This window comes from Aulostomus chinensis, chromosome 9, assembly GCF_037954235.1.
Source record: "Aulostomus chinensis isolate RoL2024-O1b breed Wild chromosome 9, RoL_Achi_v1.0, whole genome shotgun sequence".
NCBI classification, from domain to species: Eukaryota; Metazoa; Chordata; class Actinopteri; order Syngnathiformes; family Aulostomidae; genus Aulostomus; species Aulostomus chinensis.
In genome coordinates this window covers 28,566,175-28,590,125 of record NC_141328.1, presented here as the reverse complement: position 1 = coordinate 28,590,125, position 23,951 = coordinate 28,566,175, and the positions used below count along the sequence as shown (strand labels likewise).

The following is a 23,951-nucleotide window of genomic DNA, read 5'->3' as shown; positions in this document are numbered from 1 at the left end:
GTCAGTTTGTGACCAACATCCAGGCACAACATAACCCTGACTGACCCGGCCCCTAGAACAGTGCAAAAACATTCACTAACTAGAACGTTGAACTGCTTTTCAGTGACTGAAAACTTTAAGGAATAGAAACACACTCATTGGCCTTGTTGTTGAACATTGGATGGGACTAACTTAGCGTAGCAAGCCTGAAGGAACGGGCAATCCTTCACCTGTCAGCACCGCTAAATCTTGCTAATCAGGCCATTATCAGCTAATATGTTTAGAGATGTCAACAGCTCGTGGTTTGATGTGGAGTGACGTGCAGAAACTACATCTCTTCTGGTTGCCTAGTGACTTCACCATAATGATAACACGCGTGGTTAGTGAGCTGTAGCGACGCTGGTGCAGATGTATGTTTTTATCTCTGGACAGAGACGGATGGCAATTTTATGCTACGCTAAGCTAATCACCTTCAGATGTGAATGTTATCACTCATCAGGCAAACATTTCTCCCAGGTCTAACTACCCCTTTGTTGTTTTGCATGTGTCAAGGTGACAATGCTAACACTTCCCTCTACCTTCTCATTTATAACTGAATATTGGTTCAACTGCCTTTCTGCCCTTCTCTTGGTGTATAGCTGCGGAGCTCCTTCAACAAGGCCTTTAGCATCAAGAAGGGCTCCAAAACCTACTCAGACATTGAGGAAATTGCTACCCCTGACTCCTCAGCTCCCAACTCACCAAAGATGCCTCATGATGGAGGAGACGTAGGAGAGAACCTGCCTTTATCCCTCAGAACTTCCGTATCGGCCACCTCCTCAGTGTAAGTGTCAACGCTGTCAGCTCAGTAGCCAGCTAGCGTCAGTAGGAGTGTCTGGTGATGAGTGTATCCTCTTGCCTCCAGGATCATGGAGTCTACAGAGGAGGGCGACAGTGAGGAACGGGCGGTGTCAGAGCTTCGCTCAGAACTCTGGGAGAAAGAGAGAGAGCTGACTGACATCCGACTCGAGGCTTTAAACTCCGCCCATCAGCTGGAGCAGCTACGAGACGCCATGAACAACATGCAGGTGTGTTGTGTCTCTTTACCTCTGAGTGATATTCAGTTCATGTGTTAACGTAACGTTTCCTCCTGCTTGTGTTCTAGTCAACGGTGGAGAACCTGAAGGCGGAGAACGACCATCTGAAAGTGGGAGGTCAGCTCCCGCCCTCAGGCGCTGGTCCCACCTCCTCAACCTCACAGCCCTCAGGTCTGGCCTCGTTCCTGGGACCCTCACTGAGGCAGCCAATGAGCGTGTCCCTCACAAAGTCCTTCAGCCTCAGTCTGAATGATTGTAAAGATCCAGGTGAGTGACAGTCACAACGGTCACCAGTTCCTATGCATGCGTTCATATATCAAACGCGTTCCTCTCCCTCCTCCAGACATTTCACCAGCTGACATGCTCAGTGCGTCCGCTCAGCGGGATGAGCTGTGTGCTGCAGTGCTGGTTCACACTGGAGATCCAGCAGAGGTAAACAATCACGTTGTAGCTGCTGCCATAATCTCGAACACTTCAGGTGCAGCAGCGTGTAAACGGAGCCTCTGTTCTGTGTGTAGGACAGTAAACAGCAGCAGGAGCACTACCTCGGCTCAGTGCTGGTCTCTGGGAGGACCGACTGGGCCTCTCTGGACTCCATCATAGCCAAAACCTTCAGAGTAAGTCCACGCTTGTCCTGTCTCACAGTGTAACATGTCATGGATGATCAATCATGAAACCCTTGTTTCTCTTCCTGTTCAGGACTACCTGTCCCAGGTGGACCCTACATCCAGCCTGGGTCTGTCCTGTGATTCGCTCCACATGTACCAGCCGAACCAGGGGGGGTGGAGGGTGATCGGAGGTGATAAACCTCAAGCGTCTCCTTATCGATGTCTCAGCAGTGGTCCAGCAAGCATCCATGTCACCTTGAAAGGTTAGAGGGTGCCCCCTAGTGGTCACAAGCACTTACTTTGTTTTGGACCAAATCTGTGTCAGTATGTAAACTGAGATATTTAGAAAATTGAAGCTGATATCATGTTGAGAATTAGGGCTCTACTACTGCTCCAAAAGGATCATTACTTTTACCAACAAAACAAAACAATGGTGAAAGTGTCTGACTTGTATTACACACAACCAGAGGAACAAGGGGCCCAATTTCAGCTGTGATTGTTCATGCAGGTCAAGCAATGTTTCCTCTGCTCACTTACGCAGGTCAGTTGCTAACTGGTGAGATTTGTAACTCAGGATTCCACCTCCTCCGTGTCTCTGCCTCTCCAGGCCTAAAGGAAAAATGTGTCGACTCTCTGGTGTTTGAGACTCTGATTCCGAAGCCGATGATGCTGCACTACATCAGCCTGCTGCTCAAGCACCGGCGCCTGGTTCTCTCGGGGCCCAGCGGGACAGGGAAGACTCACCTGGCTCAGCGTCTGGCCAACTACCTCCTGCAGCGCAGCCGCAGCGGCTCGTCTGAGGCTGATCACGAGTCGTGTCTGATGGGCCGCAGCCCTGCCGTCACCTTCAACATGCATCGTCAGTCACAAAAGGTCAGTCATGACACCCGTCGAGCTGTTCTCTTTTCTGTTGATGCAGAAATTGTAATGTAAAAATAAAAACTTTTCTGAAATATGCTTTGACAGGAGTTGCAGTTGTATCTGTCCAACTTAGCCAATCAGATCGACCGTGAGAGTGGAGGAGAGCTGCCATTGGTTGTTATCATCGATGATATTAGCGATCCAGCGGCCATCACTGAGCTTGTTAATGGAGCGCTCACCTGCAAGTACCACAGATGGTGAGTCTCTCTGAAGAGTCAAATCATCTCCGTTGATGAACACGGTTGGAAAGTTAAATATAATATCAATGTTTTCAGTCCCTACATCATCGGAACCACGAATCAGCCTGTGAAGATGTCCTCCAACCACGGGCTTCACCTCAGCTTCAGGTGAGCACCCGGTCACACCAACTACTCGTTCTACTTTGGTTCATTATTGGATACAAGTATCAAAAGCAGCATGTGTGGCTTGCGGCTGCAGGATGGTGATATTCTCCAACAATGTGGAGCCGGCTAACGGCTTCCTGCTGAGGTACCTGCACCGTAAAGTCGTGGAGGCCTACCAGAAGGAGGAGCCAGACGCAGTGCAGCACCAGGCCCTCCTCTGTGTTCTGGACTGGGTCCCACAGCTCTGGTACCACCTCCACACTTTCCTGGAGAAACACAGCACCTCAGATTTCCTCATAGGTGAGAGATGGTGCCTCCAGGAGGGTTTGCTCTAAGGAGGGGGCGTCTGTTAGCTATCAGAGATCAGGGATCTCCAACAGCTTGTGTTGCTTCTCGCAGGTCCCTGCTTCTTCCTGTCGTGTCCGGTATCAGTGGCAGAGTTCCGTCAGTGGTTCATTGACCTGTGGAACCACTCCATCATTCCATACCTGCAGGAGGGAGCCAAAGATGGCATCAAGGTAACCATGCAGGCATGGCAACCACTAGAACCTCAACCTGTCTACACGCTGTTTAACGCTGGGCTGGTGTTTGTTGGCTCAGGTGCACGGGCAGAAGGCGGTGTGGGAGGATCCAGTGGAGTGGGTGAGAGGGACCCTCCCTTGGCCCAATGCACAGCAGGACCAGTCCAGGCTCTTTCACCTACCTCCCCCGAGCATAGGACCACTCAGCGAGGAGAAGAAAGTCCCCAAAGACACACCTCCTCCCAGCACACTGGAGTCAGACCCACTGGTGAGGTTGCAGGGAAGAGAGCAGCTAGTGAATGGCCGGGGGGGGGGGGGGCCAAGACTGAGCTACTTTTTGTGTGAACAGACAAAAGTTTGATACCGAGAAAAGTTTTGTTTGCAGCTCACGTTATTGCAGTATTCATGTTCATATTCATCAGTCCAACCAACATTAAGATGAGACTCTCACACATCCGGCGTGTCACCAACCACAAAGGGGATCGTTAGAAGAGTGAGCGCCTGCGAGTGACCGATAAAGAAATCTAATCTCATCCAGCTGCAGCACACAAGTCCAGCGGCTTCGGTTCCTACAAATGACTGAATCTGTGTCCATGTGGGGGACGAATAAAGGTTTCCCCCGTGTGACCTCAGAGAATATTTGATTATTCACTTTAATTATCAGACTGTATATCAGGGGTTTCCAGAGACTGAGACTGGGGGTCTCGGTACGACCCCCGTCTGTGTGCTTTAGTTTCAACAAGTTCTTTGTTGATTCGTGACCATGTTGTCTAATCCCAGAGCCTCTCAACGATTCAGCCTAGTGACACCGTTTGTCTTCACTAAATACGTCAAATATGACGAGACATCTGTTTGTAGGCATCTGTAGTTCGTAAACCAAGCCCCTCACAGGCTTGCCACTCTGATGTCCCAGAGATTGACAGCCTCATGATTAATGTAATCTTCTTCTGGCTCTGCGTGTCTCCTCTTGTGCGCAGATGGCCATGCTGCTGAAGCTCCAGGAATCAGCCAACTGCATCGACTCACCAGAGCGGGACGGCGCTATGGACCCGACTCTCCAGGCTACGTTCTGAGGAGGACATGTGACGGTCAAGTCTCTCAACGATAGGCTCTTTATTAGGGTTCCTAAAGAGAACAGAGTCCCAACAAGACTTTAAAGACTCAGTAATCAACTTTGTGTGCTCAGTGAGCAGCTCCAAAGCTCGATGTAACGGATCTCCACAGACTGATCACGGACGGAGGGTTGGCTCCGCCCTGCTGTGGATGAGCTCGCCGGAGGGGACCGACTCTCCTGTCTCCTCTCTGCTGAGTTCCGTCCACATGGGTTGAATCTGCAAGTGCATGGTGACCAGAGTAGAATGATGCAAAACTTAACCTATAATCTATTAAGACTTGTTCTTTTCCATTTTTACAACAGTTTTCACCAGAACTATTGGTGCTTATTTGTTTTGCTTCATTTCTCAAAGGAAGTTAACCTGAAGACTCCCCAGGTCCAGGCGGACCGTCACGCCACCACCCCCGAACTGCACTTTATTTTCTACTTGTGTTAATTGGATTTTTGGAGGCTCTGTGTGTGTGTGAGGGTGTATCCATGGGGACTATTAGGCCAAAACCTGCAGTTCACAAGCAACTCCTGTAGGTGGCAGCATCCTCCTTCCTGCCCTGGTGCACTCTGACCCCTCGAAGGTGCTGGATAGAAAACACCACGCGCTCAAGAACGATGGCAACGGCCGAGAATGTTTTTCCTTCAGTTCCACCTTTGTGTCATTCGCAGATAGAAATCACAAGATTAACGTGCATGAGAATGGATTTAAGGATCCGTTTGTATAGAAAACGTCATTATGGGCGGAGTCAGCAGCCCGTTTAGTCACCTTGACCCCATCATTTCCTCCTCATCCACCTGTGGACGGTGAGAAGCAGCTGGGGGCTCAACCTCTGAATCCACAAACTGAACTGTAACCTCATAGATTAAACCGTAATCTGCTCGTTTATCTAATCTGCCAAATGGGCCCAACCGTCTCCGGCTTTGCTCGCTTCTCTTTTCTATTTAGACATCCATCTTAAAACACTCTTGTGATAGACACAGCTTTGGAAACATTGATTTTGTAGGATTTTATACTGAGTTGTCGTCCCCGTCGTGTTTACAACTATCATCTGAAACTAAGGTGCACCGGAGAGGAGCGCTGTGCTTCCGTCATCACTTCTTCAATCATTTCATCAAAAGAAAAAAAAAACTGCCATCAATCAGTGAGAATCTGCACAGAAAGTGGTTTCTTTCCTCACTGGATTTGCTCTTTATATGTTTGATAACATTTTTTTCAAACTAGAAATCTGTTTCCTTCTGATGTTTTTTAAGAGTAAAGGTAAGAGTGTTGATCTCCTTTTTACTCCACTGGATTGTACATCTTCTATGTTAGAGAACTACGTTCATATCCTGACTGTTGTTGTGTGGAAAGAAGACCAAGGCCACGTGTAAACTGTGTAGGATGTAGTAGAGAGATCCGCTCTCGCCTCCTGGACCCTGAAGTACCTCAGATTGCAGTATTCGATCCAGATGGTCCTCTGCTTTCCAAACACGGTGCTGATGTAAAGTGGAGACACGATGCCTGAGTCTTTCTGTGCCTGAATCACAATTTGGCCTAAAGCTGCTCTGGAGCTGCTTCAATCTGCCACTCGGAGGCCTCGACTTAGAGGAAGCTGTCATATCTTGGAACCACCGTCACTTCCTCTCACCTACTCTGATGTCACTTTAATGTTGTCACCTTGATGCCCGGATCTGAGTGGAGAGTGGGTACCGGTTTGGACCTTTGGCTGGAGGTCACAGGGTTAAGCTGTTAGCAAAGGTGATGCATGTATCTGGGTGTGTGTGTGTGTGTGTGTGTGTGTGTGTGTGTGTGTGTGTGTGTGTGTGACGATTGGGCTGCTGAGCGGCATGTGTGTGATTTTTGACGCCATTTAAAGCGTCAAGTGTGAAAGACTGGATATCTCTGAAGAGAAGCGGTGGATGAGCGGTTATTCGCCTGCAGATGTAACACTGACACGCTTCCCTGGTGTGATCCCAAAGTTTCGTTTTGTTGGACCTACCATCCTCGTCATCGGAGAGCTTTTTAATAACTGGATATCTTTTCACCTTGTTTTTTAAGAGCAGATGTTTGTTTTTCTTATGCAAATATTTGTAAAGATTTATTTCTCTTTTGTACATGACATCACTGTTGTAAACACTGTAAATAGTCATGTGCGACAACAATCACTATAAAGCGTAGAAGTCTAAGAAGGCGGCGTCCTGGATGGTTCTATCGCCTTCCTCCAGTAGGAAGGAGCACTTGGGTGTCATAATGGTTGTATGGCATGTCTCTATAACCACGTCCAGTACCACATGTCTAACGATGGACACAATAAAATCACGCCATTCCTCATATCAACAACTGGCCTGCTTCTTTTCTTTCCTTGACCACACGAGGGCGCCAGAATACAGCGACTCCTCTGAGGCTGCATGAACATAATATGTGAATATGATGCTGTTGATTATTACCACGCTTTCATTTAAAAGTAAAAAACAAGTCGATAGGTTCCATCTGGTCTGGTCTGTCAGGGATGCTGACCTGACAGCAGGTCAACTCAGAGCTGAGGAGGTGGGTGTCCGGGAGGGTGGAGTCCCTCCGGCGCTATATATATTAGCTGCCAGCCTCCTCACCAAAGACGACAAGACTGGCTGTCTTCGAGCACCATGCCAAGCAAACCTGCGCCCATCAAGAAGTCCCCGGCAAAGAAGGCTGCCGAGAAGGCACCGGGGCCGGAACCTGCCCCCGAAGCGGCTCCGGAACCTGCCCCTGAAGCGGCTCCACCTGCGGAGGCTGCACCTGTAGAAGCCACACCTGCGGAGACTGCCCCCGCTGCCGAGGGGGAAGCAGCGCCCGCCGCCCCGCCAGAGGACACCCCCGCCTCAGAAGCGAGCGCTCCTCCAGGTACCGAAGAAGTTGGAGTAATTAACTCGAGTCATTTTATAACTCGAACTTTCCAGTTCAGGTGTTGAAGTGAGTCACCAGCCTGAGTCTGGCGACACCGCTTCTGTCCGGACGTCTTTCACATTTACACGTGACGTGTTAACTTACTGTTGGGAGGGTTTGACTGAATTCACCTGCTGCGAGCTGAATGGCTGGCTGATGACGTCATGTGAGAATCCCACTGCCATACCTCCATAAAATCATTTGACCTTTCAGATCGCTGTCACATGCAGGACACACACACACACACACACACACACACACACACACACACTGCTGCAGCTGCTCATTCAACCAGATTAATTTGTCTGGATGTCATCAAGCTGCTCTCTGAGCTCAGCTGCTGGTCTCTGTTGTTGCATGTTGGATTATTTGCATCTACAACATCCAGCATGTGCAGAAGCTCAGTGCGGCTGTGACACGGTGATGACGTCACACCCTAAAACCGCTTACATCAGCAGCGTTTTCTGTCTGACCAGTGATGTGAGCAGCAGCATCCGGTCTCTGCCTCCATCACAGCTCTGCTGGTCCCAGCCACGCTGTGGAAGACTAACCTCCACATGTAACCTTTGACCTCCGCTGACACCAGGAGCTGCCAACCCCCCAAACACGCACACACACACACACACATGTGATACATGTGTGTGTGTGTGTGTGGCCCATACATGTTGTGTGTGTTACTGGTTCATGTTGGCTTTCCTGGTTTTTCTGCCTCATGGCTTCCTCTCTCATCTCTGTGATCTTAAACTGCACGAGTGTTCCTCTGAGGGTTCCTCTGAGTGTTCCTCTGTGAGTGTTCCTCTGAGGGTTCCTCTGAGTGTTCCTCTGTGAGGGTTCCTCTGTGAGTGTTCCTCTGAGGGTTCCTCTGAGTGTTCCTCTGTGAGGGTTCCTCTGAGTGTTCCTCTGTGCGTGTTCCTCTGTGAGTGTTCCTCTGAGTGTTCCTGTGAGTGTTCCTCTGATGGTTCCTCTGAGTTTTCCTCTGTGAGTGTTCCTCTGAGTGTTCCTCTAAGTGTTCCTCTGTGAGTGTTCCTCTGATGGTTCCTCTGAGTGTTCCTCTGATGGTTCCTCTGAGTTTTCCTCTGTGAGCGTTTCTCTGAGTGTTCCTCTAAGTGTTCCTCTGTGAGCGTTCCTCTGAGGGTTCCTCTGAGTGTTCCTCTGTGAGTGTTCCTCTGTGAGTGTTCCTCTGAGGGTTCCTCTGAGTGTTCCTCTGTGAGTGTTCCTCTGATGGTTCCTCTGAGTGTTCCTCTGTGAGTGGTCCTCTGATGGTTCCTCTGAGTGTTCCTCTGTGAGTGTTCCTCTGTGAGTGTTCCTCTGAGGGTTCCTCTGAGTGTTCCTCTGTGAGTGTTCCTCTGATGGTTCCTCTGAGTGTTCCTCTGTGAGTGGTCCTCTGATGGTTCCTCTGAGTTTTCCTCTGTGAGTGTTCCTCTGAGTGTTCCTCTGCGAGTGTTCCTCTGTTGGTTCCTCTCTGTTGGTTCCTCTGTGAGTGTTCCTCTTTGAATCAGCGTGATTCCCTGAGTTATTGATGTCCTGATTTCTGTCACTGATTTGTTTGCTCATTGCTTTGAGCTGCTGCTGGAGACGGTGCCCCCCCCCCCCCCCCCACGCCCCCCAGCAGTCAGACAGCAGCAGCTTAGTTCCCTCCTGCTTTATTAATACCGTCAGTCATGCCGTTCCCCAGCTGCGAGGATCTCTTTGTACCTCTTTGGTCTCTTTATGAGGTCCTCATTGCTGGTGTCTGTTCCCATAGCAACATTAACTTCCTGCTTTTACAATGCTAGCTTCCCCAGCTGACGCCCCCCCAGCTGACGCCCCCCCAGCTGACACTGCTCCAGCTGATGCTGCTCCAGCTGAAGCTGCCGTGGTTGAGGAGCCACCCAAGGCCCCCACGCCGCCGCCTCCCGCAGGTAACGCCAACCTCCGTGCTCAGCTCTAAGCTCTTCGCTGCAGGTCAGAACAGTAGTGACGTGACGGCGCTGCGTGAAGACTAAAGAGTGACAGAACATCTTAGGTGACAGAAAAATAACACCAGGCGATCGGCCGCATGGGGATGAATGTTGATGTTCAAGATCAAAATGTCTCCACTCTCTTTGCTGCTTGGTCCACGATGCCATCCCAGCCCCCACCAGCGCCCCCCTGGATGTGTCGGTGGAGGACATCAATGACTCCAGTCTCACCATCAAGTGGAAGAGGCCAGAAACCATCGGAGACACCGGCCTGGATGGATACACGGTTGAGTACTGCAAGGATGGAAGTAAGTGATGCAAATGCAAGTGAAGACATTTTGTGTGTGCATGCGCATGTGTGTGTGTGTGTGTGTGTGTGAGGCTGCACCTGTCCCCAGAGTGTCCGAGGGCATAGCTGCGTCCAGGCCGTATACGGCAGGCAGCATTTCACCGGCTGTCACTCCTGACACCGCTTTTAGAAGCGCTTGTTTGCTCAGATGACAACATGCCTCCTGAGATTTCGTGCGGGTGGCAGCGCCGCCTCCTTCTGGCTGCTTGTTTGTAAACTTGTCGACAGGTGATAAACCATTAAGTCATGTGACCCCCTGATCATGAAATGCCCCTTTTGGGTGAAATAGGAAGAAAACTGCTTCTTTCATGCAGCAGGAAGTAAAAACCCCATTTTCACCCCGTTTCCCTGCAGCCACAGACTGGGTTGTAGCGAACGAGGAGCTGACCTCATCTAACCGCTACTGCATCAAGAATCTGACCGCAGGTGACCGCCTGCATGTGCGCGTGGTGGCTCTAAATGCCGGAGGCCCAAGTGAACCTGGGAGACTTGCTGAGCCGGTGCCAATCCGTGAAGTAGCCGGTGAGTAACGACCTGCTCCAGTTTCCAACGGACGGCTCCATAATCAAAATTCTACCTGGTTTAAAATGCAGGGTAAAATAACACAACAATAATCTGGCGTGCAGGTGTTTGTTAATCTGGCAACAAAAATCTTGACTCTGGGAGCTGCGCGGGACAGAGGACCAAGTGTTCACACAGCCAAGTCCCGTCCCCTGCATAGTCCTGAAGAGTCCAAACTGAACTTTCCTCAGAAACACGTACAACAGTTGATATTTGTCGTTATGTCATATTTTATAAGAAGCTGTCTGAGAGTTGTATGTCATGACCCGTCCTTAAAATACCCGCGCCGCAACTGGGGAGGTGGAGGTGGGATTAACTGGGGACGTCGGAGATGGACTGCACAGATGTATGCACATAAATCCCTCAGGTGCTGACAAGACCTTTCATTAGCAATAAATCAGGCTTTCACGCTTGTGGACACACATCTTCAGCGTGTGTGTGTGTGTGTGTGTGTGTGTGTGTGTGTGTGTGTGTGTGTGTGCGTGCGCACATCTTCCTACAGCTGCATTTTATTTTTATTACATTAATTGCAAATTTGATGAATGTTCAATCTGCATTCTGCCAGTTTTGGAATTTTCATGTCCTTGACATTTGATCTGGCCGCCTGTAATTTTTGGGCGATGATTGCGCCGCAGGAACAAGAACTTAATGAGGTCGGGAAGTTCCAAAATGAAGCAGCACAAAGCAAGTTGTTGGTATTTTGGTAGAAAAGCCTCCTCAGATGGAAATAACCAAGATTACAACCTCTTCTTTCACCAGCCTGGGACATCAGTCACTTTATTCCAGGCGACGATGTGTTCCATCCCTTTAGCCTCCAAGCTAAAACTTAAGGTAACGTGTTAGCCAGCTAACGTGCTAAAGCTTTACTGTACGTTGGTGAGTTTCAGGGTTACCGTCACTTTAAGCTCTCTGTTGTGCTTTATTTTAAAAAGAAACCAAATTTCTCCTTTTTTTTTTTTTTTTTTTTTTACACAAGCAGAAGTTAAATAATTCATAAGTTTATACATTTACTGATTTTAGAGAAATTAGTTAAAAGATGTTCCCCGAAAACAGTAAACTTCTGAGAATAAGCAGTCAGCACTGACGTTGAGCCGCTCTCCTTTCCTGTCAATCTTGTGGTCATCACCGCCACAACTGGATGTTCTTGGCAGCTCTGCTAATGGCAGTAACCCTGGCGAGCTGCTGCTCTTTGACCCGTTGGAATTGTCTCTTACGTGGCACAAGTAAACGAAGCACACTGTACTCGACATGGTCATCGAGCCCTTTTTCTTTTTGATCAAAGCCAGTTTTCCTACGGCAGCGTGATCCCTTCACTCACCACTGCGTCTCAGTTCAGGGGCCGTATGGATTTGGGCTCCAGTCGATCACAAGGGTCACATGACACAATCTGGTTTATGGAGTATTTCCTGTTTTGGCTCCACCCCTTTACCCTTGCTGTAGGAGGAGCCACTCCAATTTCCTGAGTGTAAGCATTCTTTGTTTCCACCATGTTCTACTTCCCGTCCAAACAAGTGTTCTATCTGCAGAGTTTTTCTTTCCCCTCTGAGGCGCCTCTTGCTCAAGTGTGTGGAAGAAATCGTTGATTTGAAGCACAACACAAAGTTAAAGCAGGAAGGATCCACCTGCTCCACGCCCAGGATGAGGAGGGGTCCTGACTCGGTCCTCATCCCTCCCCCTGAATTGGGACACAGGCTTTGAATCTCAGTGACTGCAGAGTAAACCTGAGCTGGTATGTCCCAGTTATTTACTCCCTGAAGGACAGCTTACTGTCACCGACTGTATTTCCTGGCGGGGGGGGGGGGGGGCAAACAGCAGTGAACAAACGGGAATGTTTGGATGGGGGGGGGGGGGGGGGGGGGGGGTGTCATGCAACCAGAACTGCTGCCTACCGAGAGGGAGCGAAACACGATGCTAATTGATGGATTCAGGGTGGCTTGTGGGAGTTAAATTCAGCTGTGTGTCAGTCACATGCTGTCCTGAGCAGACACCACCTACATGTTTGATGAAGACACTCTGTCCTACATCTAGTGAAAGCCCCCCCCCCCCCCCCCAGGCCCAGGCCTTTATCCAGAGACAAAGACAGATTATAGTTGAAACGCAGGAGGACTTGTGCCTGCTGGTTTCACTAACCCACCCGGACAGTGCAGGGTTCAAGTGTTCTGATTTGGGATTAGCGTTTGAGCCAAATCTGGAGGTGGACCTCATCCTCCAGGTTCCAGGAGCCGGATCTGGTGGTCCAAGTAATGCTGACAAATGTTGGGATGATCAGGATGAAGTGAAATGCAGCAGAGAAGACGAGATGCTACGTGTAGAAAGACGTTTGAGAGATTTTTCCTGGATGTGGTCGCAGCAGACGGCGAAGGCTGACGGGAGCAGCAGCCTGCTGGTTTTATATATCCAGTAAGTCCAAAGAGCTTTTCAGACATTTGCTGCTTATGCAGAAACATGCAAGGGATGCTGTCCCTGATATTTAGCACCCAGCCTGAACCAAACCCAGCCACATAGCGGATTTCATCCATCAGAGGACATTTAGAGCTCAACCACACCAGCAATTACAGCCATTGATTCTGACGTCTTGACAAGTTGTTGGATGAGCGCTGGTATCAGGAGAGAGTGATGACATCCTCCTGCTGCTGCTTTGTGCATGACATGAGGGATCACGTGTCGGGGGTCATCTGAGACCTGCTCGTCACCAAAGCTAATTTTAGAGCTGCTGGATTCAGGGTCGCCAGCTTCTGCCTGGATACGGGGCTCCTCCTCACACACGGGAACTTTATTGATCACCTGCCACTGGTACCCGTTGGTGGAAATATTGTTTGGTCATTTCTAAAATATAAATGAACACTAAAGCAATATATTATTGTTATTATCATCCATAAAGTTACAAAAAAGTCTTTAACGCAACACTTCAGAATGTCCGTCAGCTGCGAGAGCCACGCTACTCGGAGCTTTAACTGCTGCTCTCATCGGATCTTATGACTGTTTATGAGTCAAGCCTCAGCAGCTACCAACCACCTCAGGTGATGCTGGGCGCCTGCACTCGTCAAGCCCTGCAGCCGTGGGATGATGTGGGGTTTCTACTGCGAGTGTGACTCCATCTTCAATCACTGCCTGAAAGTGTGGCTTACAGAAAGGGTCTCCAACTTGGTGGTGGCACGGTGGAGCAGTGGTCCTCACTGTGGCCCCCAGCAAGAAAGGTTGTGGGTGGAGCCCCGGCTGGAGCACGGGGTCTTTCTGTGTGAGTCTCCATGTTCTCCCTGTACCTGCGTGGGTTCTCTCCGGTACTCCGGCTTCCTCCCAAATTCCGCCTCTCACCCGAAGGCAGCTGGGATAGGCTCCACCCCTCTGCCACCCTCAACAGGATGAGTGGTTGAAAATGGATGGAAGGATGGATGGAAGGACTCTAACTTGTGTTATAAAGGAACCAGCAAGTGCGGCAGTTTACGTCATCAACCAGGATATAATAAGTCCATAGAGGACGCAGACTTTTAAAACTTTTTTTTTTTCCAGATCGTCCCAAGATCCGGATGCCGCGCCATCTTCGATCCCGCGTGGTGAAGCAGGTTGGACAGCAGATCAACCTGGTCATCCCCTTTATTGTGAGTCACTGAATGTTCCTGCTGTAAGATCGTTTCAATGAAGGGAACTCCACTGTCCTCATCTCCTCTTTTCCATGACGGCAGGGAAAACCCAAACCCTCAGTGTCCTGGCTGAAGGATGGTCAGCCTCTGGACTCAAAGAGGGTGAACAACAGGAACAGTGACAAGGACAGCATCGTATTCATCCGAGCGGCGGAGAGAGACGACACTGGAGTTTATGAGATGACGGTGAAGGTGGACAGCTTTGAGGATAAAGCCACGCTCACCCTTCAGATTGTTGGTGGGTCGCACGTGGCCTGAATATCTTTGAATGCAATTGAAACAAATGCGCACCAACAGAGGTGTGAATGACCGTTATGAGCGTCTGAATGAGGTGGGTTGAGTCTGGCAGCACAGCTGACTTGTTTACCGACTTAGGGGTTTTTCGAGTCATGACTTGCTCCAAGAGAAATCCCAGGCACTCACAACATACATAACACTGCTAACCACGACGCCCTTTGACCCCGAGCGTTTGAGCCAGCTGTCAACTGCTGCTGTTTGAGCTGGCTGTCGAATATTTACCCCACAAATCTTAGTTGTTTTTTGCTGATGATCCTGATGGCAGCTCCTCCCACCCCCCCCCCCCCCCCCCCCCCTCCAGAGCTGCCTGGTCCTCCTGCTAGTGTCAAGCTGGTGGACGCCTGGGGCTTCAACGCTGCTCTGGAATGGACCCCCCCCAAGGACAATGGCAACACGGAGATCACTGGATACACTGTCCAGAAGGCCGATAAGAAGACCGGGGTACGAGCCCAAACACACACACACACACACACACACACACTCCACTCTGCTGAACACGTTAGTAAACTTTGCACCAGTCCTGTTCCCAGCTTCCTCAGGTGGCTTTGACAGCCGACATTCCTGATGGTGGCGTTACGGCAACCGTCTAAAGCTTAGAATTTTAAAAATTTGTAAGAAATGAGCTGTATGTGCTTGACTGCAGCTTTCTCCCAGATGTTGCCCCACACAAGCTGAAGCTTTCGTGTTTCTGTGTGTGTGTGTTTCTGTGTGTGTGTGTCTCCCACTGCAGGAGTGGTTCACTGTGTTGGAGCACTACCACAGGCTAACCGCCACCGTCTCAGACCTCATCATGGGGAACTCGTACACCTTCCGAGTGTTTTCTGAGAACCATGTGGGCATGAGCGAGAAGAGCGCCTCCACAAAGGAGGCGGCCACCATCCAGAAGACAGGTGGGTCAGGTGGTTTTACTGGCTCCCTGACGCCCCCCCCCCCCCCCCTCCCCGTTGACGCTGCTGTTGATATGATGAAGAGTTTTAGTGGCTGAGGCTGCAGTGACATTATTTTAATGAGCTGCTGCAATTAGTCTGTGGAGTCTTCAGTGCACGGGCGAGTGCGTGTGTGTGTGTGCGAGTGTGTGTGTGTGCGTGTGTGTGCGTGTGTGTGTGTTCTCAAGTGGAGACTTGAGGCGGAAATGTTCTTGGCACTGCTTTATTGAAGTGGGTAACTCTTGGCCAGCTCCTGCTAAAATGAAATTTAAGAGGCTCAGACAACATTAAGACAACTGGCAGAGCAAATGTTGTTCTTCCCCTGTGTGTGTGTGTGTGTGTGTGTGTGTGTGCGTTTTATGTATCTTCACATACATCTGGCTGTCATTTTTTTCATTTTTATTCTCTCACAAATATTCTAATTAGTGACATGAAATTAATTTTTCTCAACTGAATATGTATTAAATTCCCCTCAAACATCCCTGGAGATGCAGCTTTGAGAGATCGTGACTTCATAAGATCACTTGAGAAATCATTGGTTTGACCAATAGGAAGGGGCGTGGTTTAGGTGTGGCCAAAAAGCAGCGCCTTCTGAGGAGGTTAGCATAGATGCTACCACAGCATACAGAGAGCCAAGCCACTTAAAAGTGATCCAATGAACAAGAAAATACGCTACAAATATAGATTTCATCCAGCAGCCCAAGCATGACTGCAGCGGCTTAAAACCTCCACGCTGGCAGAAAGTAATCAATCCTGCCTGGAGTAGATTAGATTATGAACACTGGCATGTTCAGACACCACCGCGTACGTTGACCTTGCTCCGTGTGTTCTCAGGGATTGTCTACAAGCCGCCTGAGTACCCAGAGCACGACTTCAGTGAGGCCCCCAGATTCACCACACCCCTCAGCGACCGCGCCGCTACGGTGGGGTACACCACCAAGCTGCTGTGTTCTGTTCGGGGGTGTCCCAAGGTCAGTCCTCAACTTTTTCACAACAAATAACTTCTCAGCTTTCTGTCAGACTTCCCTGGTTGCACGGAAGGTTGTAGTTCCGGATTGCTGGATGATTATCGAAGGTGTTTCACAGCTAATAAATCATTTGAGTGTGCAGCTCTGCTGTAATGCAGCACAGGAACAAGGCGGCCGCTGCGATGTTTATGTGAGCTTCAGTCTGCTCGTGTTCTTGGTGGCTGCTGCTCTGGTTAAACATATCTCCTTACAGTTGTCTGACTGACGTCTGAGGCTTAGGCGGTGGGCTGCGGTGGAGATACAGTTGATTATGCGTCCTGCTGTCCTTGGTGAGGAGCCAAGGCCAGCAGGATTTCTACGCATGCCACTGTAATTAAACAGGAATTGTTCCTGGGCTCAGGTACCTGTTCACCCCTGAATTTGACCACAAGAGCCAAGCAAAGAGGGATTGAAGGGTAACGATCGGGAAGCACTGGTACCCCCCCGGCTCATCGCAGGCATCCAAGTGGATTCCTGCGCTGGACAACCCTGTTGCCGATCCTCGCCCTGGGCCTGAAATTAGGATCTGTAAAGGCGCTTTTGCATGCCTGTGGCCCAGCAGGCTCGGATTCTGCAATCGGAGCAATCAAGTCCAAGCAGCTGTGTGGAAACGGATCTGCAGATTGTGTACAGGAGGCCAGAGTGTAGAACCCCTTCAGATACAAGCCCCGCATATTTTCAACGTGTACTTTCCCACTGTGTACATATTTAACTGCTGTCAGACATTTATCTCTTTACAACTTCACAAGCACACCACAAAAATGGCAGACTATTAATAGGATGATATTTTTCTCTTCTCCTCCAATAATAATAATTATTACTAATTAGCTACAAGAGTTTTCAGTCTCTCCTTTCACTCTTGTTTGATTCAGGAAAAGAAGTTTTAACGTTAAAAGTTCCTGAAGAGGGAACCCTGCCATGCTCCTCTCTCTCTCCCTTTCCCTTCTTCCTTTAATAGAACTACTGGAAATTAAATGATTTAACACGTATGCAGGGTGTGAGTGTTTTTAAGCATGTGTTTATTGCCCCCCCGCCTCAGCGATGAGGAGGTCCAGCAGGGAGGCATGTGATGTGATAAGTTGTCTCTGATAAAGAGCTGCCAGGCTCGGAGTCCGAGTGTGTCGAGGAAGATGAGCAGGGAAGATGATGATAAGAGCAGCGGTCTGCGGTCCTGTCGTGTCTAAGTGCTGATGCCTCTCTATCGCAGGAGGTTCTATTCCTGTCGCCCTCCAACTGCTGCGCTCTTATCAGTGATTCAACCTGAAACACAACAGCAAAGAGACAGAGAGAAGCTGCAGGAGGGGTTTGATCCACCAAGAAAACTCTGACCAGATGACGTTGTGCCAGATGAGCGTGTATACAATTACCTTTAGATGCTGTTCATGTTTGCTGAACCGAACTTTTAAGGTCCAAAAGAGTTTCTTGTTTTATTTGTGAAGCACGAAAAAATCCATTGAAACAATTATATGATATGAGAGGCATAAACACGAGAAACGCCGGGGACTGCTGGTGTGTCTCCCTTACTAACAATAATGTGTGATTATAGTACTGTGCAGTACTGTAGAGTATAGAATATATTGTGCAGTTCTTCAGTTAAGAACCAAAGACAAAATTAAGAAGAGCTGAACAACAACGTAAAAGAATGATCAATGAGTGGAGTAAATACTATTAAAGAAAAGTTAGGTTTTCATAAGGAAAAACAATTAAGGAATAAATATTAATAATAACGCTCTGCTGCTGTTGACCCAAACCACCATTCAGTCACACTGGAGGTCTCCAGGCGGTGAATTCAACCATATGGATGTTTTAGAGCCGGAGGTCTCAGCAGGAGCCGCACCGGCAGCATAATGAGTCTGACGTGCAGACACACCAGCATCAGCTGCACCGTCATCTCTCCTCAGTGCCGCGTGCAGCAGTGAGGCGTGTCTCTGCTCGTCCTCCGTCATCAGCGAGGCTCCACAGAAAACCTCAGTCTGTGCCCAGCGAATTTTTTGTCTGGTTTTAGCTGGAAAGACGATTCTTGTGATCTCAGTGACCCTCAGCACCTAAAAACTCGTTGCTTCTTTATTTAAACCAACACGTCAGCCCCCCAACTCCCCAGAGCAGGAGGAACATCTTTTCTTAGAGTTGCGGTGAGATGCGAAGGTCCTGATATGTTTCACACATCAGTGACGGTCAAGCAGTTCTGAAGCGCATCAGCCGAGGTGAAATCCGATAACAGGAGTCACCTTGCATGAGGCCAGATGACGAGGAGCCAACAGGAAATCCACGCAGGCGGGTGGTTACTGAAACCTGGAGCGGAGCATACCTGTGTCAGGAAAAGTCTTAGGTTACTCCCATTCTACCCAAGTGAAGCACTCAGCAGAGAGCGACCCGGCTCCCTGGAGGCTGGCAGACATCACTGCTGTTGTTGTTGTGGTGGTTGTTGTCGTCCTCAGCTAGCACGCTTAGCACTGTTAGCAGGGTGCTCATTGATTTGTTTGGATTTCCAAACATGAACAGAAATGACTGAATTTCACTGCTGGAAATACAGATTATAGTGTATAAGTTTTACTGATGAATGTGTCAGTTATATAAAATTTGGGGATGCTAGTGGGAATAATGACAACACAAAGGTTAAAGGTTATAATGACTCAACGAAGGTCGCTTCTTCCCCTCTCAGCCTAAGATCGAGTGGCTGAAGAATCAGATGATCATTGGTGATGACCCCAAGTTCCGTCAGATCTCAAACCAGGGCATCTGCTCCTTGGAGATCCGTAAGCCGTGCAGTTTTGATGGAGGCGTGTACACCTGCAGAGCCAAGAACGCTCAGGGGGAGGCCACGGTCTCCTGCAAACTGGAGGTCAAACGTACGTATGTGCAGAGAGCCACAGGACGAAGTTCCCAGGACAGTCGGAATACACCTGAAGTACTCAATAAGCCTGACGCTGTCATGGAACTGCAACAAAATCCCAGAAATCAAATCCATTTAATATGTAGTTTAACTGATTTTTTTCTTCACTGACAGAGGTCACTGTTCCAGAGGCGAAGTAAGAGAAGAGCAAACAAACCCTCAAACCTCCACAGGTAAGAAGACGAACACTCCAGATCACTTCAGTTTACAACAAAATGTCACGCAACTGCAACTTTCACGATTCTACGTGTTTCAGATTAGAGGAAATAAAATACCACAGCACAGGAACAGAAATTTTAAAACACAGATAGTGCAATGACTTGATTAGCAGCAGAATGGACCAGAGTGTTATTATTCAATAAGCTATTAGATTATGTTCATGGATTAATGAGGGTGCAGCCCTGCACCCAGGTGTTAGACGGACCCGACCTCTGGCCTGGTTCACAGTTTTTGCATAATTTTACTGTCTGACAAACGGCAATGAAAACATGACCCACCTGGCAAAGACTACAAAAACTTAAAGTACTTGGCTGAAGGTTAATACCTTAATAGGTTCATACCTTAAAACGTCTCTGCTGCTTTCACTGCGCGTCGCTGCTTCCGGGCGGTGAAGATCCACGTCAGTCAAACAGAGACACCAAATTCAATGCTTTCACAGCTCCAATGTGGCTATTTATACCGTCACTGTTCGGCAGCCACATTTGAGAGTATTGGCACTTTCATTTAAGCTTCTTAAATCCTTGAGTGGTATTTCTTTTCAAGGAGTGCCAGCAGGCATTTCAAGTGCTGACAAGAGCCGCTCCATTTAAGTGTTGGAGGAGCCCAGCGTGGTGAGAGAGGGTGCAACAGACACAACACAAAGGACGCAGCGACGATAAAGTAATGCAGTCGGAGAGATTAACGACTGAACATGTCTGCTATGGGATGCCTCAGCTGGTTGAAGGTTGTTAAAGAGTTAGGAGGTGAAACAATAATTTCATCTCAGTGTTAAGGACATACCACCGGTTCTTTTTAAGGCCCTGTGAAGCCCCGCATCACCTTCAACACCTCCAGTGCATCCACCGCATGGTGGCAGCAGGCTGCCAGCTCTCTCCTTGCTCCAGAAGCTCTTATTTTCGCAGTCGTTCATCTCACTGCATATTTTCTATCTGATTGTATGTTGTAGATGTTCATGAATACATGGAGTGTAAACCAGACCTGCCCTGAGCCCATATGAACCGATACTGGGTTAAACTCTTGCTGCGTAGCCTGCTAGCCTTGCCTGCGCTTCAGCGCTCCAACAGAAATGGAGAAGAATATTTCAGCATAATCCTGTTGACAGACAAACAAACTTGGGCGAAAAAATAACCCTCCTAGGGGAGTTGAGGCTTGATGATGTCATGAGCATGCAAATGTGTTGCAGAGAAATATATTTTAGTACATAATAACAGCAAAAACTGCATGCATGACTCCCTTTTTCTTTGCTTTATTCATCAACATTTCATCGCTACACAAAGAAGATTTTATGTGTTTGAGAAGGTTCCTGTTGGGACAAAACCCCATCAAAGTGTTAGAGAGCCCAGCGTGGTGAGAGAGGGTGCAGCAGACACGACACAAAGGACGCAGCGACGATAAAGTAATGCAGTCGGAGAGATTGACGACTGAACGCGTCTGCTATGGGATGCCTCAGCCGGTTGAAGGTTGTTAAAGATTTGAGGGTGAAGCATCGTCTGCATGTTAATCTCTTCCTCAGAAATATGCTGTAGTGCGGGATATGAAATCGTTCTGGATGCAATGACTAACATCCACACACATCGCCTGAACGGCTCGTCTGGTCATGCGACTGTCACAGTGATACTCGACACACGCAAATGTTTATGAAGAATGCGGCTCAGGATACGCATCAACAAGTAGTCATGTTTCCCCAGGAAGAATATTGCTGCTGTCACTGGTTTATGCTTACATCGTCGTCCTCTGGGTGGAGCTTCAGATGAAGTGACGACACCCAGCGATACTCGATGATCAAATAAACCCCAAATGACCTCAATGTTTGAGCCCGCCTGATCGACTCGAAGCCATTGGTGAGTGCGGTGCGACCTTCAATGTGGTCACGGCATGTGTGCTCACACTAGATGGTTATGGGGTCACATGCCTCCCTGCCTGCCCCCCCAACCCAAGTGTGGCTCACATCTTAATGCATCCTTGACAGGGCTGGATGCGTTCACACCTGTCCACTTTGGATCAGATGACCAAAGGTGTAGCTCCGTGTCAATGTGGTCACATACGTGTGTCTGTGACGAGGTCCTTGTTAAGACACAGCCATACATGGGAGGGTCCCTCAGGGGGAATATGAGGATTAGCAAGGGAGCGCATTTGGGTGGTGGTGGTGTTGTTGGGGGGGGGTTGAAGTGATGTCAGTGCTGCACTCCACAGTTTCTAAAAATTACTCCAGATGATTTGACACAGCGCCAAAGTCATCACATTACCGTGAGTCAACAGGCGGAGAAGAAGGGAGAAGCAGCAAAGCGATAGGGTTGAAAAGAGCCTGATAATCCTTGGCTGGAAAACGCACACACACACGTGCATACACACTCAGACACACACGTACACAAATCTTCAACCTCACACACTTTGGGCCCAATTTTAATCATAGCACAAGCTTGCGCTTGGTCCAGCACAAGCATCATCGCTGGCTCCAAGTCAGCGATGATGCTGTTCTCACGCCAAGCGTCCTCACCCTTTAATTAGCAAATGAACCTGAGCTCCACCTGCACCAGGTGCTCCAGCGTGTTCCAGAGGCTCTTCTGGTGCCTCCATGTTGAGGAGCAGCAGGAGACGTTTGCTCCGTAGACCCAGAAGAGGCTGGTCTCTGGTCAGTGGAGTCATGATGGACGTGCTATTAGAGAGGAGGAGAGGAGCAGCACTGATGCCAGAGAACCTGGGGACATGGACCCCCACCTCCTCCAGCCTGCTCCACCTCCTCCAGACCTGCTCCACCTCCTCCAGACTTGCTCCACCTCCTCCAGACCTGCTCCACCTCCTCCAGCCTGCTCCCCCTCCTCCAGACCTGCTCCACCTCCTCCAGCCTGCTCCCCCTCCTCCAGACCTGCTCCACCTCCTCCAGCCTGCTCCCCCTCCTCCAGCCCTGCTCCCCCTCCTCCAGCCTGCTCCCCCTCCTCCAGATCTGCTCCACCTCCTCCAGCCTGCTCCCCCTCCTCCAGACCTGCTCCCCCTCCTCCAGCCTGCTCCTCCTCCTCCAGACCTGCTCCACCTCCTCCAGCCTGCTCCCCCTCCTCCAGACCTGCTCCACCTCCTCCAGCTTGCTCCTCCTCCTCCAGACCTGCTCCACCTCCTCCAGCCTGCTCCCCCTCCTCCAGACCTGCTCCACCTCCTCCAGCCTGCTCCTCCTCCTCCAGACCTGCTCCACGTCCTCCAAACCTGCTCCCCCTCCTCCAGACCTGCTCCCCCTCCTCCAGCCTGCTCCCCCTCCTCCAGACCTGCCAAATGAAATTGTAGAATAAACGTGTTCACCTGGAGCAGGAGGAGCACCGCTTCTTCAGATGAGGAGCGCTCACTTCTCCTGGGTGAAAATGAGTGCGGTGTTGCAGTAACCCCTATGTGCTCCTGATGGCCCTGTGATGGACTGGTGACCCGTCCAGGGTGAACCCCGCCTCTCAGCCAATGTCTGCTGGGATAGGCCCCAGCATGCCCCTCACCCTTAATGGATGAGTGGTATAGAAATAGGATGGATGGATGGATGGATGGATGGATAGATGGATGGATGGATGGATGGATGGATGGATAGATGGATGGATGGATGGATGGATACATGGATGGATGGATGGATGGATAGATGGATGGATGGATGGATGGATACATGGATGGATGGATGGATGGATAGATAGATAGATAGATGGATGGATAGATGGATGGATGGATAGATAGATGGATGGATGGATGGATATGCTGAAATGAAGCTGAACTCGCCCTGAGCACACATAGTGCCAGCCGCCATTGTCACTTAGAAGGAGCCTTTATAAACACCTCCTCACCCTCATTAACCTTCCTTTAATTCTCCCTTCAGCAGTAACAGCAGAAGTCCAGTTCTTGTTTTTCCTGTTTGGTGTGTGTGTGTGTGTGTGTGTGTGTGTGTGTGTGTGTGTGTGTGTGTGTGTGTGTGTGTGTGTGTGTGTGTGTGTGTGTGTGTGTTGGTCGGTCCTCAAGCATTCATAAACCCTGCTGTGTGTGTCTCTCTTGTGTCTTGTCCAGAGTGTTTTAGAAGGTGAGAAGGATGAGCCATGCAGCAGTGTGTGTGTGTACATAATGAAGAAAGATCCAGTTGCACCCCCACCCGGCCTCCTGCAGCAGGGGAGACCTACACCCCCGGCCCCCTCCAGCAGGGGGGACCTACACCCCCGGCCCCCTCCAGCAGGGGGGACCTACACCCCCGGCCCCCTCCAGCAGGGGGGACCTACACCACCCGGCACCCTCCCCTTAATGTTGAATGTTATTTTAGTTAGTGACATTTTGATCTGTTCTTGTGTTTCCTGCCTGTGTCCACATGCTGATTGTTAAAGTTTGTGTACTACTCAGTAAAATGGGGAATCCTGAGACATGCTATTGCAACGACTGTAATGGTTGAATAAAAGTTGTATTTTATTATACATCATGTGGATTTCTACGTATATTTTGACCAGAGTTTGTGATGTTCATCAGATTACATGTGACACACAGTTCCTCGGTAGACGAAGTACGGAAACTCAAGTTTTAAATGACCAAAGATGCACATTTCTAATACGTTTTTTTCACGTAACTTTTAATAAAATGAGCTACACTGCAGTCTGAGCAGTTTTAGATGGAAGAAATTAACATCAAAATGGTTGCATTAGCAAAAAAGTATTG

At 49.4% G+C, this 23,951-nt stretch overlaps 2 protein-coding genes across 10 annotated transcripts in view; both read left to right on the top strand.

Annotated features, from left to right (window-relative positions):
- Positions 1-6,868, top strand: part of nav1a (neuron navigator 1a) — a 113,729-nt gene extending 106,861 nt beyond the window's left edge. For all 8 annotated transcript variants that reach the window (XM_086214872.1, XM_086214878.1, XM_086214877.1 and 5 more), the window contains 13 exons: positions 618-802; positions 884-1,046; positions 1,124-1,322; positions 1,399-1,487; positions 1,574-1,672; positions 1,755-1,926; positions 2,271-2,536; positions 2,630-2,781; positions 2,860-2,931; positions 3,023-3,228; positions 3,328-3,446; positions 3,529-3,717; positions 4,427-6,868. In XM_086214872.1, the coding sequence (XP_086070998.1) occupies positions 618-802; positions 884-1,046; positions 1,124-1,322; positions 1,399-1,487; positions 1,574-1,672; positions 1,755-1,926; positions 2,271-2,536; positions 2,630-2,781; positions 2,860-2,931; positions 3,023-3,228; positions 3,328-3,446; positions 3,529-3,717; positions 4,427-4,522 (2,007 nt within the window). In that variant the 3' untranslated portion in view covers positions 4,523-6,868. The remainder of the gene's footprint in view (positions 1-617; positions 803-883; positions 1,047-1,123; positions 1,323-1,398; positions 1,488-1,573; positions 1,673-1,754; positions 1,927-2,270; positions 2,537-2,629; positions 2,782-2,859; positions 2,932-3,022; positions 3,229-3,327; positions 3,447-3,528; positions 3,718-4,426) is intronic.
- A 258-nt stretch (positions 6,869-7,126) lies between these two features.
- Positions 7,127-23,636, top strand: mybpha (myosin binding protein Ha). Of its 2 annotated transcripts, none has more exons than XM_086214862.1 (12): positions 7,127-7,414; positions 9,232-9,357; positions 9,570-9,704; positions 10,100-10,267; positions 13,817-13,905; positions 13,990-14,185; positions 14,546-14,685; positions 14,975-15,134; positions 16,005-16,141; positions 18,840-19,026; positions 19,185-19,243; positions 23,319-23,636. In XM_086214862.1, the coding sequence occupies exons 1-11, from the start codon at positions 7,177-7,179 to the stop codon at positions 19,208-19,210; spliced, it is 1,602 nt and encodes a 533-aa protein (XP_086070988.1). In that variant the 5' UTR covers positions 7,127-7,176; the 3' UTR covers positions 19,211-19,243; positions 23,319-23,636. The 2 variants fall into 2 exon arrangements, with proteins under 2 accessions (XP_086070988.1, XP_086070989.1); XM_086214863.1 differs by lacking the exon at positions 7,127-7,414 and adding an exon at positions 7,484-7,622.
- Positions 23,637-23,951: the final 315 nt, after the last annotated feature.

What these genes read in the sequence shown, in the direction of transcription:
- mybpha (XM_086214862.1), top strand. Translation starts at nt 7,177, where the DNA reads ATGCCAAGCAAACCTGCGCCCATCAAGAAGTCCCCGGCAAAGAAGGCT. An exon ending in AGAAGCGAGCGCTCCTCCAG is followed by an intron (nt 7,415 to 9,231) that starts GTACCGAAGAAG and finishes TTACAATGCTAG; the next exon opens with CTTCCCCAGCTGACGCCCCC. An exon ending in CTGCAAACTGGAGGTCAAAC is followed by an intron (nt 19,027 to 19,184) that starts GTACGTATGTGC and finishes CTTCACTGACAG; the next exon opens with AGGTCACTGTTCCAGAGGCG.